This window comes from Choristoneura fumiferana, chromosome 10 (assembly GCF_025370935.1).
Source record: "Choristoneura fumiferana chromosome 10, NRCan_CFum_1, whole genome shotgun sequence".
Classification (NCBI taxonomy): Eukaryota; Metazoa; Arthropoda; class Insecta; order Lepidoptera; family Tortricidae; genus Choristoneura; species Choristoneura fumiferana.
Window position 1 is genome coordinate 7,158,097 of NC_133481.1, and position 16,105 is coordinate 7,174,201.

At 39.6% G+C, this 16,105-nt stretch overlaps 1 protein-coding gene across 1 annotated transcript; it reads left to right on the forward strand.

Annotated features, from left to right (window-relative positions):
• Positions 1–266: 266 nt before the first annotated feature.
• On the forward strand, positions 267–15,588 carry FIG4 (polyphosphoinositide phosphatase FIG4). Its single transcript, XM_074093305.1, is given in 14 exon segments — positions 267–546; positions 1,156–1,366; positions 3,182–3,611; positions 4,009–4,332; positions 4,728–5,072; positions 5,628–5,841; positions 6,224–6,357; positions 6,760–6,987; positions 8,117–8,213; positions 10,216–10,308; positions 12,067–12,209; positions 13,382–13,437; positions 13,440–13,545; positions 14,483–15,588. Coding segments are annotated over 14 exon segments (2,697 nt in total). The 5' UTR covers positions 267–471; the 3' UTR covers positions 14,724–15,588.
• The last annotated feature ends 517 nt before the right edge of the window (positions 15,589–16,105 follow it).

A 16,105-nucleotide genomic window follows, 5' to 3' on the forward strand; every position in this document is an offset into this window, starting at 1 on the left:
GGTATCGGTAGTTGCTATTTCATTCTGGCACGCTTTTCCGCTGCAACGCTGCAAGTGCTCGGTCCCGTTTAGGTAGTATCCATGTTAGTGACAGCAGGGCTACTATGAAACTAGAAGTTCGTATCGTACCGTCCCTCTCGCTCAAGTATTAAATAGTGTAAGTGTCGGAGGGATCGCACGACACGAACTTCGAGTTTCGATTTTCGTAGTAGCCCTGCAGAACAGAACAAACTGACAGGCAAGACAATGCGTGATTGACTGTCGGTTTTGCTGTCGGTGCTTGGCAGTGACAGTTTTGTTTTGTATTTGTTGCATTGTACGAAAATAAATAATTGTGTTCGTGTTGATATCATTCTACTCTACATAAACAAAAAGGCCTTATGTATTTTATGGTGTTTGCCAAATAAATAAATACTAAATACAAATGTATTGGTTTATTTCTATTTACAAAGCATTCAATAGCTATTGAAAATGTCCAAGCCTAACGTAATGTTTCATCCAATCATAAGTTCAATTCAAAGAATTGCTCTTTATGAAACAAAAGCGGTAAGAACACTTAATTTTGTGATTTTGTTGAAATAATTAGAATTTTAATGTAGTTCTCGGCAGTATTCGTTGGCCGTTAACTTTTGCTGGCGGTGTGGTGCTGCACTATATTTAAAATTATTAAGAAAAAGAGTGGGGGGTGTTGCAATACAATCTTAAATTTATGAATACAAGCATACTTTTAAAATAAGTTCTATCGATGTTATCTTTGATACTGGCAATGTCGAGGTTGTAAAAGATAGGATGAGAATCTAAGATATATCCTTATTTTATATTATAAATGTGTAAGTAAGTATTTTGTTTGTTTGTTACACTTTCACATCTGGAGTACTCAATTGATTGTGAAGAAATTTGGTATGGAGATAGTTTGAGATCTAGAAAAGGACACAGGAGAGTTTTATCCCAAAAAATTATATAGTTCTGCAGGCACTTGATAAACAAATTCTTCACAGATGCGACTATGCGGGCAATACCTAGTTCTTCATGTTAATTATCTGAATAAAAGCTAATTATCTGAACTGGCAACCCACACAACTATGAACAAATTTATGTATTAACTATATGCTTTTCAAAAAATAAAATTAAAATAGTTTGATGTTTAAATTTCAGAGATTTTACCTAATAGGTTCTAACAATACACAAACAAGATTCAGAGTCTTGAAAATAGATAGAACTGACTCAACAGAACTTGCACTGATTGATGACAAAGTGGAATATAACAAGCAGGAGATCCATGATCTGCTCAACATGATTGGCTGCGGAAACCGAGCTGGGAAGACCTCTGGCTTTAATAAACTTGTTTCTGCCTTTGGAATTGTCGGTAACTTTTTTTTTGCCTGGTTTTGTTGAGGTTTTGGCACTACAGGTGATCATGTCAGCCTCATGGGCATGGGTGCTCGCTCATTTTCCCTATTTATTTATTATTTTATTTATTAAAATACATTTGCACGCATTACAGTGATAAACCAATACACCGAGAAACTTAAAATGAATACAATAAGTAAAGGCAGACAAAATCACTTATAGATACTGGATTGTCTAGCATCCATCACCTCACAGTATCGCAAACATTCGGAGGACACATTTGACCAGCGCCCCGCGAGGAGATCACAGTCAGGTGCTGCCGCCAGCAGTGCGTTGAGCTGCGCCAGCGCGCGCGGCAGCGGCGAGCTCCTGCGTGACACCGTGCGCGCCGCTGGCACCGCCAGCAGCCCGCGTGCACGTGGACGGAGGGCTATCCGACCCACTTCAGGACGTACAACTTCAGAGTCTGATTCACGAGTTCAGGGCAATCCGACGCACCACGCAAAATACTACAAGCGGTAACTAATAAGTTAAAGTTGCGCCTGACCTCCAACGAATTAAACTCCAGAGAGCCGAGTAAAAATTTGGTGGATACATATAAGGATAATACCCGAACTTTTTTTAATTAAAACCTTAGAAGGCTTTTGGACCTTCTCTAACAATAATGAATATGAGTCTTCATGAGGACTCAAATGATTGAAGATGCTTCCAGCTTACTTCTAACCAAAGCATAATAAACAAGTTTTATGACCAGTGGGTCGTAAAGTCTTTAACGTTGCGAATAACGAAGCCCAAGCCTGAAAAGAACTGATCGAGCGTCCAATATGCTCGTGGAAGTTGAGGCGCATATCGAAAAGTCACCAGATCCTTTACCGAGAATACACGCGCAATAGGCTCTGCTCCAAGAAGGTAATTGAGCATGAAAGGAACGGATGCACGCGTAAAAGTACCCCACACAGCACTTGGAGTATTAAAGGCCAGCTTATTCTGGCACTCCACGTGACAACCGAAGCAACGTCTTAACGTCAACGTCCTATGCAAGGGACATATTAAAAAAATGGTATATGCAAAATAAATGACTTTGTCAGATGCTGTCTCTGAGAGCAAACAATTGACCTGGCCATTGTGCATGGGGCCCAAACCCCTAAATATTACTTAAAACTATCATTACACATTTCTACTCATGAATGAATAGTCTTACATTTTTTTTTGTGGTAATCCCTGTTTGATTGCTCTCTGGTGGAATAGATCCTTAAAGTTTTAGAACTTCATTTCAATCTTATTATCTTTAAACAAGCAATTCTTTTGTATTTATTTATTATTTATTTTGTAGATCTTGGAAATGGCTCTATTCAAATCCAATCAAATCCAAAAAAAAATGCCAAATTCTGTGCCAAATATTTTCTCTAAAAGTTAACCTTTTTTTATTTAAACAAACACATTATTGAAAAGGTACAATTGCAGTACTTATACTTACTTATATACTTAACTATATATACAATTGCCCCAAGTCTTGTCCCTGCGGAAGAGTTCTCATAAGGCTGGCTGCATTTCCGCGCTGTATTGTGACCCCAATATGTTGGGTGAGAAATGCACCAGCCCTATGGTCATTGGTAATTTCGTTTTTTTTTTATTTGAAGAAAAAAAACTTTTTTCATAAATTTTATATTAAATCATAAGTTTAAATTTATTACTATCTTTTTAACAGTAAGATTTAGGCCATTAGTGCCTTAGAGAAATCACTTCATTTGAATTGTTGAATATTTGCTTAAATAGCAGAAATCAGCAAATTGCTTAAATAGTGATGCTCTAATTGAGTTTTTTATTTAAGGTTTCATCAGATTTCTGGAGGGTTATTACATTATCCTTGTGAGGAAGCGAAGAAAAATTGCGATGATTGGTTCACATTCAATTTACAAAATTGAGGACACATCAACAATATACATTCCAAATGAGAGCAACAAACCATTACATCCGGACGAGCAAAGATACTTAAAGATGTTCCTTGCAATAGATTTGTCCACTAACTTCTACTACAGTTATAGCTATGACATAACACACACGTTGCAAATGAACATGGCTCCTCCTCGAAAATTAGCTCCAGCTCTGTTCCCTGAGCCAGTTACTGCTGCTGTCTATCGGTCAAACTTGCATGCAACAGAAAACCAAGAAGAAAAATGTACTTGTCAGGAGTCTGATGATGATGAAGACATATTCGAAACTTGGCAGAGACAATTGCAACAAAGGCATCAAAGTTCAGGGTAATCAATATTATGACAAATTAGAGTAACATAATCTTCGAATGTGTACCTATAATTTATTTCAGCAAAGTTCTTAGTTGGGATCTAAATGTAATCAGGACCCACAATTAATGTATGACAAAACGGTTTTCAGTAAAATTTACAAAAATTTTGGTCAAATTTAGATTTTGTTTTTTGACTGCCTAATTAAAATTTAATATCTCTTCCGTATGAAACTAGTCATTGGGGTATCTACTTACTTATGCCCATAATCAATTTTAATTAGAAAGTCAAAACCTACATTAAAACAGTAAATTAAATTTGTTTTTAACGAAAATATTTATTTTTTTACATTCACCGTGGGATCCTTTCATTTCATACTACATTGTGTACTTATCTTGATTTGTTCTCTTATCAGATCCCAGTCCCGTCAAAATTTAGAATTCGGAGTTCGAACAGTCCCAGAGTGGAGATTCGTGTGGAACAGCCATCTTCTGTCTCCGGTACATTCCCAGCTACACCCCGACTGGATCCTGTACATTATTCATGGCTTCATTGAGCAAAGCAATCTCAATATATTTGGGCGTCCCATCTATGTCACCCTCGTAGCTCGGAGGAGCAACAGATTTGCTGGCACAAGGTTCCTAAAAAGGGGAGCCAATATGCATGGTGATGTCGCTAATGAGGTGGAAACGGAGCAGATAGTTCATGATTCCATGGTATCATCGTTTACAAATGGCAGGCAAGAATTTTATTTTATTTTTGATGACTCCAGTAGTCACTGTATTTTTAATTTATAAAAATCAACTTAAGTCTTAAATATTTCTTGATGTTCAACATCTGAGACTATATACATCCCAATGGAGCACACTGGCCTCTGAAACTAAGAAGGCTAGAACCATAGCTCCCACTCAGGGCCAGTGTGGATTGGAAACTTCTCACATATCTTTGAATCTCTTTGCAGGTGTGTATGGTACATGTCATGGGTTGGTTGGTACACTGGGTTGGTACACTGTGTACCAACCCATGACATGTACCTCTACTTGAGAGGCCATAGGTTTTAACCACTAGACTACCAGGGTTTCTTGATATGTTGTATTATGCTGATATTAAAATGCTAATATCACTTTTTTCCAGATTTAGTTCCTTCGTCCAAATGAGAGGCTCAATACCAAGTTACTGGTCACAAGACATTTCCAAAATGGTACCGAAACCTCAAATATCTATAGACCTCAGTGACCCATTTGCAGAAATACCGGCAAAGCACCTAAATAACTTAATGCGCAGATATGGTGCCCCAATCATGATACTGAACTTGGTGAAGAAAAGAGAGAAGAAGAGACATGAGTCACTGTTGACAGATGTGATCAGTAATGCCGTAAAGTATCTCAACCAGTTTTTGCCACCCGAGTTTGCAGTGCAGTACTTCCATTTGGATATGGCTAGGATGAACAAGGGTGCTGACGCTAAGGTTCTTGACAAGTGAGATTCCATATCCATACTGACATTATTAACGTGCAAGTAATCCGGTCTGTTACCTCTTCACGCTTAAAAAGCTAAACTGTTTTTGGTGAAATTTGGTGTGGAGTTAGTTTGATGGACGGATGGAAAACAATGTGATTCTATAAGAGTTCCATTTTTGCTGACGGAGGTACAGAACCCTATAGTTCATTGTATTTTATGGGCAGTAAATAAGGTATTACGAACGGGCGTCTACTAGAAGCCCGATGTCGAAGGACTTTAAATATTCGATGTTCGTAATTCCAGTACCGCCCGTGCTCGTGTGACATACAATGTTTTTCATCAAATTTGTGAGTAAATTCAGTAAATTATGTAAAATTGCAGGTAAGACAAAAATATAATTTTTACAAAAATCATCTATCTCTTGGCGCAGCTCGGGGGCAGCAGCAACGATGGTTTTCGGGGAAAAGCAATCTATCTAGCTTGGTCTTATCTCTGACAAAAACGCGTGTTTTCGACTTTAGCCTGAGCGAAGTTCGGTGGCTCAGGTACTTGGTAAATAAACAAACATTGTAGGTTAGCCGCGTTTGCCCGCACTGTGGTCCGTCGGACGGGCGTGTTCCTGTCGGAGGAGGCCCGCGGGGACGCGGGCTGCGAGGCGGAGGGCGGCGCTGCGGGCCACCAGCGCGGCCGGCTGCAGACCGGGCTCGTGCGCGTTAACTGCGTCGACTGCCTCGACCGCACCAACACGGCGCAGTTCGCTATCGGGAAGTGTGTGCTGGCTCACCAGGTGAGACTTAACCCCTGGTGTGCTTAAGATGTGCCAAATTTAAGGCTACTTTTTATTTTAACGGTAAGGCCAGACGAGCGTAATTTTTTGAGTTGTGAGCGGCGTATTTTCGGTCGCTTAATTTCTGCTGCATTCCGTTTTATACAAAAGTCCAGCTTGTGTCACACTTACACCGAAAATACGCGACAGCTCAAAAAATGACACTCGTCTGGCTTCACCCTTATTTAAATCAGCAGAATTTATACTTTATGAAAACAAAATGAGACTAGAACGCATTATTTTTCTAGTTTCCGCATACGAGGGGTTACACTTGAGGGTGTATAAAGCTTTATTCAAGGACGGTAAATCGGGTATTAAATTTGTCTGACTTTTTTGATTTCAGCTTTACGCTCTAGGGCTGATCGGCTCAGCCGTGATCGAGTTTGACTCGGACTGCGCGCGGCTGCTGGAGCGCCTGTACGAAGATCACGGGGACACGCTGGCGCTGCAGTACGGCGGCTCGCAGCTGGTGCACAGGTCAGTAATTTAATCTTGACGCCCTAGGGCGGATACAATTTTATAGCTAGGGGGAGGGGTCACCTGGTCAAATTCTATAGCCAGGGAGGGCATATGGTCAAATTCTAATAGTCATATCTACAACAATTATCCTCTTTTGTCCAAGGAATATTGTCGAAGGAATCCTGTTAGCAACAAATATAAAAAAAATATGAGTTTAGAAAAATATGTATTTAATGTTGTCTTAGACCCAGCCCAGTGGTCAAGGGGGGGGGGACATGAAATTACCATAGAATAGGGAATTAGTCCACTTTCAATTTTTCCTAGGTGCAAAGCTGCCAGATTAAAGAAGTTTATTTTGTAAAAGGTTTTCGAGAGTCTTAGGTCGGCCTGTTCACAAATATATATATTGCTTTTTTTCAGAATTAAAACATATCGCAAAACGGCCCCATGGGCATCCCACGGCAACGATATAATGCAGACACTAAGCCGCTACTACTCCAACACGTTCTCTGACGCTGAGAAGCAGAACACTATGAACTTGTTCTTGGGTCTGTTCATACCGGACTCCAGCAAACCGCCCATATGGGAGTACCAGAGCGACTATTACCTGCACCATCCAGAGGCTATGGTGTACATACCCAGAAACAGGTAAATTTGGATAATCTAGAATCGAATAGAATTGGAGAATCTAGAGTAAAATGTCATGAAACAGTTCGTCTATTCGATACTAGATGGCGCTAGAGTCGCTATAGTATGGATAGACTATAATTACTATAGGTACTTCAGTTTTCCGGCAATGGAAATATGTTTCTTAAGCAATAATCAATGCTAGAAAGCTGTGATTTTGCACGGATATATAAGTAAACTATGCCGACAAAATGGTACAATCAAAAATTAAAAAAAAAATTTTTAGGGTACCTCCCATAGACGTAAAGTGGGGATATTTTTTTTTCTCATCCAAACTTATAGTGTGAGGTATCGTTGGATAGGTCTTTTAAAACCATTAGGGGTTGCAAAAACGATTTTTCGATTCAGTGATTTGTTTGCGAAATATTCCATTTTAAAATGAAAATTTTCATTAAAATCGAGCGTCCCCCCCCCTCTAAAATCTAAACCGGTGGGTGGAAAAAATTGAAAAAAAACAGGATGGTAGTAAGTATATCAAACTTTTAAGGAAAACTATAACGGTTAAGTTTGCTTCAGAATTATTAGTACTTTATGAAGTAAATAGCAGCCTAAGGTATAAAATATATCGAAACTTGGAAGATTCCGTATAAAATACGAAATCCTTAGAAAAATATTACTTAATTTTTTCGTAATGGCTAGGGAACCCAATTTTGGGCGTGTCCGACACGCTCTTGGCCTTTTTTTATGAAAAAAAAACATTCAAATAATAAATGTAACAATTATATTACGATATGTGTGACACAGTTAGTTATTCGTATTATTATGGTATCATATGGTTCATACGGACCAATAATCATTTTTTTTTTCATTTAAATAAAGGACAGGCCAAGCTTGTTGACCTTTATTGCTAAAAAAAAACTGAAATGTAAATGGAACCAAACTTTGTTGTCATGCTGACCCTAGCGCCACCTAGTATCGAATAGGTGAACTTCTATTTACTAATAGGTACAGTCGAACAAATTGAACCATGAATGACCTAGGGTGGAGCCTTTGCAAATTCGTCGCGACAACGGCCTTAGAGTGGACAGCGTGTACCTAACTTAATCAAATTGAAACTCGAGGTTTTTCTTAGAAACATCTTTGTTTTCAGGTCGTTAACAAAGTGGTGGGAGGACGAGGTAGTTAAGTATTTGCCGCTGCCGACCAACGAGATGCGGAAACTTTGCTGCGAAATCATAGGCATGCAGGTATGAATGACACATGATATTGATGTGAAGAACTATGATCATAATCCTATGACCTACGAATAAATAATAAGTCAGGAAGCGTAACTCAGAACAAATTCCACACAAGAAGTGGCCATACCTGAAACCAAAACGACTTAAGATTCAAATACGAATCAATTACAAGGTTGCAATTAGACGTGCTTGTTGATTGGTTAAAATTCAGAAACTAAGCAGGGATTGGTTGGCTCGCTTGATGCAAGTCAAATGCATAAACTACTTAGACAACTGGCGTTCAGACAGATCACTTCTTACATCTAACGCTTCAATGACGTCTCATATATTGATAATGACAGCTTGTTTTTTAAGCGACTTAAAGGAAAAGGAGGAGGTTATCGATTAGGTTGTATTTTTTTGGCTGTTACCTCAAAGCTCCGTCATTTATGAACCGATTTGAAAAAAAATGTTTTTGTTTGTATAGGAATACCTCTAATTAAGTCCCATAGGCACAAAATCAAGATCTGATGATTGGATCCTAAGGAAATCGAGGAAACTCTTCAAATATTGTACGGATACCTATGGTAATTTGGATATATTTAGTAGTAACTCGTGCATTTGCTATTGAACACCATCATTTGATGAAGTGGAACTAATGATAAAGACAAGTGAAGACCACAGTTGATCACCGGAGTTAGGTACTACTCAATAACAAGTATTTCACTGGTTTAATTATTTTAACACAGTTGCTAAGCAATTTATGCTCCTCTTAATGCATATGGTGAAGTGGAACGGGTGGTGAAGCACCAGGACTCTTGAATAATGAACGTCTCTGCATCGGAAAAAGCAATCTTTCGTAAAAGGTGATGAGCAGTTGACATTAAACTATTGTATCTTATATATTATTCACACTAAAAATCGTGAAAAATATAAAGACTGTTTGTACCTATTGTTTGGGCGATACAGGAAAGAAGAAAGTATGAAGAGGGGTGAGGAAACTGTCACTTCCTTTATGTGAGCCATAGACCACAGACTTGATTTTGCATAATACTGACCATCTCAAACTGATAATGTATTTGACATTTTGAATATAAATCTAATTTTACGTTTATTTACTAGTGGAAAGTGATCCCTGGACATTTTAGTTTTGCATTGTTCTCGCACCACTTCATAACACACGTTGGCATGATAATTTAGAGCTGTTCACCATCGAAAATGCGTAAATTTGACGTGAGCTCACTAAACTTGCAAAATAAATGTCAGTCTAAATTAAATGACGCGCATGCGCACCTCAGCGCAGGACACGCTTAGGACACAGTTTCCATTTTAATAACGCAGTTACGCTTCCTGACTTATTATTTGTTCGTAGCCTATGACCATCGGAATCCAAAAGCTTAATTGTTACTTGACCTGAAATATATATTTCAGAATTATATTATAATTTTGAAGTTGGAAGACTTTATATATCTCCAATTTAAGATAATTGTAATTATATATAATGTTTTAAAAAAAAACTTTCTGCCAAGTTTGAGCAATAATGGTCTTTCCAAAAGCGCTCGTAGTTTAAACAGACATGTAAAAGAGCCCTTTGCGGTCTACCTACAGGATAAACGTTTTGATTTTGACTGTCAACCGAAAGACGTCCACTGCTTGACATAGGCCTCCCATGACAATGAAAGAGACCACTGAGCATGACGAATGAAATCGCCAACAAATTCAATCCTAATGTTATTTGGGTCGCATTATAGTTCAGATGTTACCAGAAAACATCACGGTAGTATTGGTAGTAACATATTTCTGGTAGCATGGTGTACGGTTGTGTTGCTCTGAAGATGAGCTCTGGTTGAATTCGAAACGCGTCAGTGTAGTGTGGCGGTGGTGATAGATGGTTTTGTGTGATTTGTGTGTGTTCTTACAGTGTAGAGGTAGAGGAACTGCATAAACACGCATATTTTGCGTAAACTTAGCTATCATAAGGTCGCGGGTGAGCAAAGAACTTCTTTTAGTTCATTAGATATTGTTTGTACAGGGCGACGGTGGCGCTCTCGAGATGGTCGACACTTACCACGACTACAACCGGCCGTTCGAGTACACTGTGTTCGCTGAATGCTATGAATTTAAGGTCAGTACAATTACAATTGATTAATATTGAACGAAATAAATGTTACAATTAGCTCTTTCACACAAGCAATGATAACGGTTTTCATCATAAATGTATAATAAACAACTGTAAAGAATGGCAATGAGGGCTATCGTTTTTTGTCTCACTAGATGGCGCACTGTTGCGTGAGATTTTTAAGTATGGCTTTCAAAGTCTGTTATTACGGGCGTGAAAACAAAGTTTAGATTAAAATCATATTTAATACACCTTAAAACCGTACCATAAAAATATCGAGCATGCCACAGTGTTGCATAGTCCCCGTTTTGTTCGGAAAAAAGGGAGGACAAAGGTTTTCGAAAGATAAATTTGTCTCAAAACACAGACATTCATAGCCCCGGAACGCATATTTGCCATAATTAGTTTCAGATATTGCAAAATATTCACAAAACTATTCTAATTATAAATAAACCCGCGTAGCTCACCCAAAAACTATGAGATTTGACATTTCGGAGACCTCACGCTACACTAGCGCCTCTAGTGGCGAGTTCATACGCGATAGCCCTCATTGGCAACGAGGTTTTCTTGACAAGTGAAATAATATCGCTAGATGGCGTTACTATCGAGAGATCCGTTTGACGTTACAGTCTTGTTCGCTATTGGCTCATTTAGCCAGTCACAAACGTGACGCAAATGCCAAAGTTGTCAAACGGACCTGACGATACTAGCAGCAGCTTTTTCAGAATGTATCTAATGTAACGATACTACATAGTATGTTTACTGTGATCTCCTACCCCTAAATGTTAACAGTATTTATATAGTAGATTGTACAACAAGAGCATAAAACGAGCTATTTTACCCAAGCCGTTCATATAGCCACCCGAGCCGGTACGGCGAGGGTGGATAGACACGTCGAGGGGAAAATTGGTTTAATGCTCGAGTTTTACACTCTGCTTTTAACTTCGATGGCGAGGAAATGAAATAGCAACAGTGGAAACAATTGTTCACTTACCATAAATAAATAGATAAATAAAATCTTGTTTACTCGTGTAACATTGACACATTGGGTTAGTAATACAAAATATTTAAAACAATAGTTAGTGACACAACAACACATACACAATAAAAATAAAACAATGAGGTTCACCACGTGATAACGGTAGCAGGTCGGTGCAACCCACTGTAATGAGCCATGTAGGGGCAGTCGACCCTGCCCGCTATCAGGCGCAGGATGCTGTTGGGGCTGGCCCGCACCCGGCCCAACAAGGATGCCGCCCGCTTGCGCAAACTCGCAAAAAAAACATCAATAATGTGCATCGGTGAACATCCCAGATGCGCTGCAGAAGCGGGGCAGCCCCAACAACACCCGGAACGCGTCATTGAACTGTACACGTAGGGCTCCAAAAGTTCGCTCGTTGGTACACCTAGCAAACCTACGAGCAATCGTGTTTGCCCGAACTGTAAGAGCCCTTCTTTCTCTCTCTATATCTTTTGCTGGATCTAAGCTTTACGAGCATGAGAAGTGTTTTTTTTTTTTTTTTTCAAATATACCTATGCTGCATGTAAAACATAAAAATCATGTCTTTGGATATAGCGGTTTCCGTGAGAATATCGGAATAAACGTAGACAATGTGTTACATAACCAAAATTTATTGAAAAATTCGTACTGCTTTTGTAACGTAAAATAATTACAAACACACACATGTAAATAATAAGACTCACCTGGTAACTGGAAACGTTCGCATTTACATTTATCTCCTCGTACTTATGTGTCTGTTCCAGATGTGTCACACGCTGCGCGACCTGACGCCTACGTTCGCGGAGAGCTTCAGTCCATTCGTGGTGCGCGGGCGCGCGGCGCGGCCGGCCTCCAGCAACCCCGTCATCTCGGGTCGCTCCAGCACCACCTCCAATAATTCTAGCGAGTCAGTACCAGATGTGTCACACGGTGCGCGATCTGACGCCTACGATCGCGGAGACCTTCAGACAGTTTGTGGTGTCCTTTAGCAACCCCATTATCTCCGGTCGCTCCAGCACCACCTCCAATAACTAGCGAGTCAGTACCCACTACTAGTACCAGATGTGTTACACTCTGCGCGACCTGACGCCGACATTCGCGGAGAGCTTCAGTCAGAATATGGTGTCCTTTAGCAATCCTATTATCTCGGGCCGCTTCAGCACCACCAATAATTCTAGCGAGTCAGTACCCACTACCCCCACTGCATGAGTACCAGATGTGTCAACGCTAGCGACTTAATACTCTTTGGTCATGATCCGTCATGGCGACAAAATATAAAGTCGCCCCTGCGCAGAGCTTTGCCTAATATGCCCTATTGGCTAATAACTAAATGAGCCATGCAAGCAAGACCGTAACGTCAATAAAACCTCACGATACACGCCATCTAGCGATATTTCGCCTGTCTTTACCCCTCTTTGCTATTCCAGCCGAGACTAACATCATAAAGCTTTTCTCAAAAATGGTGAAGGAAAAAAACCAAATTAGAACATTTAATTTTATTCCAATATTTTTTTTTTCCCGCGTTTTTTTCATTAAAAAAACTGCAGGTGTATTTTTCCATCGAAAACATTACACGCTATTTCAGATCTAATAAAAAAGTGGAGTTCCAACAAAATAACTGGGGGCTACTACGAAATTCGAAAATCGAAGTTCGTATCCTACCGTGCCTCTCGATAGTTTCGTATTCAATAATATAAGCGACAGCGGGACGGCAAGATACGAAATTCGAATTTTGCACTTTGTAGTACAGGGCCTGACCCCGAACATTTGAGTTTGCTGTATGCGACTTGTGCCAACATTGCCATAGCCGTTTTTACTTTTTAAAAAGTTTGAGACTCGACAATAATAAATTATTGTCGAGCTAGCGCGCCAGCAATCTTTTCTAACTTTTTGATTTTTCGCTGACCATAAACTATGCACTTCGCCTTCCGATATGTAAATTAAGTAACTATGTCAACTTTTATGGACTTTTTTGAGAATTTTTTTTTTGGTCACTAATCTATTATCCGGTCGTGCATTATTGTCGTTCATTCCAAATCGACAAATACAGGGTCATACATTAACCGCCCCTCTTTACAGTTCCAACAGCGACTCGTCAACGGACGACGAGCTGTGGAGCTGGCGCGCGCCGGGCCGGGCGCCGCCCCCGCGCCGCCGCCGCCGCCCGCCGCGCCGCCCTTCCTCGCCGTCAAACGCTGCAGCCGACTGCTGCTCAACGAGCCCGCTAAGCGGGACATGGCTGTGTAAGAATGAAACGGATACAAAATTCAGATCTATTGTCAAGAAGACATTAATATCAAAGGCGTATTATAAAGTTAATGATTATATCATGGACAGGGATATTTGGAAATAATTCCGATCCGCATTAGCGATCCCTTCAAATAGCGAACCTACTGTGTTAAAAATAAAGTTGTGTTAAATACTTGTGATGTAAGTATACATATCATTTAATATATTGTAAATCTGTTTAAAAAAATATATATATATACCTCGTTGAGTTTCTTGCCGGATTCTTCTCAGCAGAGGTTTTTCCGAACCGGTGGTAGATTTTTTTTTGACATTCATAAGTGCTTGTTATAGCCTAAATTGAATAAAGATATTTTGACTTTGACTTTGACTTAAGTCATCATTATCATCATCATCATCATTAATAGACGTGCATTTGGTCAATCATTACTAAGCAACAAGTACTAATATAATATTATGTATTTCAGGTTTCATAAAATAAATTATATTATTATTATTATTGGGTCAATTGCAGAGTATGCAGCGATAGTTTACGCTGCAGCACCGCCCCACCATCCCCCACAGCACTGCCTACCCTGGAATTGACCCAATGAATATCATATCAGCCGTGGGATGTCCACTGTTGGACATAGCCTCCCCTCTGGCAGTGTAAATAGTATCCTACTAATATTATAAATGCAAAAGTTTGTGAGTGTGTTGTGTGTGTATGTTACTCCTGCACACGAAAACGGTTGGACGAATTAGAATTAAATTTGGTACATATGTAGATAGCTGAAGACCTGGAATAACACATAGTTATCCCGATATTGCCACGGAAACTTGGGACAGTAGTTTGAAACGTCAATGAAAACCGAGGTATAATTTTTGAGGTTTCCCACGGGAATTTTGTGAATGTAATATGACACGGTGTAGATAAAAGCCTCCCATTCACAGCTACAAGCGCTACGTGAATTTGGAGCGGCGCTCCAACCCCGTGTACAAGTGCAGCAGCCCGGTGACCCTGACGGTCAGCAGCGCGCTCAGCCTGGACAGCTCGGCCGACGTGATCCCGCCCGCCGTGGCGCGCGTCGCCCGCCAGCTGTACCGGCAACACGTGGCCAACGGCGAGGGGCAGACCACTGTGCCCGCCGCCTCTATAGCGCTCTACAGGCAATACGTCAACTTTGCACAGTGATTTGAACGATTGTCAGTATTTGACATATTGGCACTAGAGATGCCGCAAATGCTCGTTGTTATTCGGTATTCGTCATTATTACTCGTCATTTTATTGTTATTTAGTCGAATACCGAACAAAATAAATAAAGATATTATTGGACATTCATCGAATAGTTGTCTAATATCTACGATATTAATAATTATTATTCGTAGTCTAATATTAACTTTTAGTGAACAAAAAACTAAAGACTTAAAAATACCTAACTAAACATAAATATTTCATAAGATACATTAATACTTTTCAATTCAATTCTTGAAAGTAAAGCTCCATCGATACTATCGATGATTCCGCCAATGTCGAGGTTGGCAAAAACACTATCGGTTAGCCGTTGTTCGGTACATTAATACTTAATAGTATTAGTAATTATAATTATCATTAAAATAAAAAGTTAGCCAGTATAATATAAGACTGCTTTCTATAACTTCATTGCTTTGGTTTTTTTTTCTAATAATCTTCGAAAAGTTTTAAATAATAAGTGAGTCGTAAGTTCAATACAAGCGTGATATGAATAATATAAATAAATTATTTTTTGTTTCCATTTTTTATATCGAATAATAATGGCGTGTTATTCGACTATTCGCGAAAGCTATAGCGAATGGCGATTAATCGGTATTCGAATATTGTTATATTACGACTTCCCGCGGCGCGGCATCTCTAAATTGACACCACCAATTTACCATTCAACAGAGAGTAAAAATCTTGGTCTTATGAGGATCTTGCAAGACATGTTATGTTGTTATAGATATTTTGTTATATAATCATGTATTGTTTTATGTTGATACCTATTGCAATTTAAATAAGTTTAATAAAATATTTTAAAATACTAATTTAGTTTACTTGATACTAAAATACTAATTGAAAAGTAGGGTGCTCAAACATAGTTTTTGGTCGACATGCAGATATGACAAATATTGCGCCAGCGGCACAAGTGTTCCACCATCATTACTCTGCCGGTGTCGGCGGGGCGGTACGATACGAACTTCGATTTTCAAATTCGTAGTAGCCCTGCAGATTACCAGTTTGCAGTGAGTGGGCAACGTTTGCCACTATGACAGCCTCATAGGTACTAATACTCTTTGAAAATGGTCTTGCTTGCTTGCTTGGCCTCTCAGCCAGTAGGGCTACTACGAAATACGAGAATCGAATTTCGTATCGTACCGTCCCCCTAATATTATTTCATACGAGAGTGATGGTACGATACGCACATCGAATGTCGTAGTAGCCCTACAGAGGCTGTAGCAGGGCTACTACGGAACTCGAAGTTTGTATCGTACCGTCCTTCTAGCTCTCAGAGGGACCGCACGACACGAACTTCGAGTTTCGTAGTAGCCCTGCTGAAA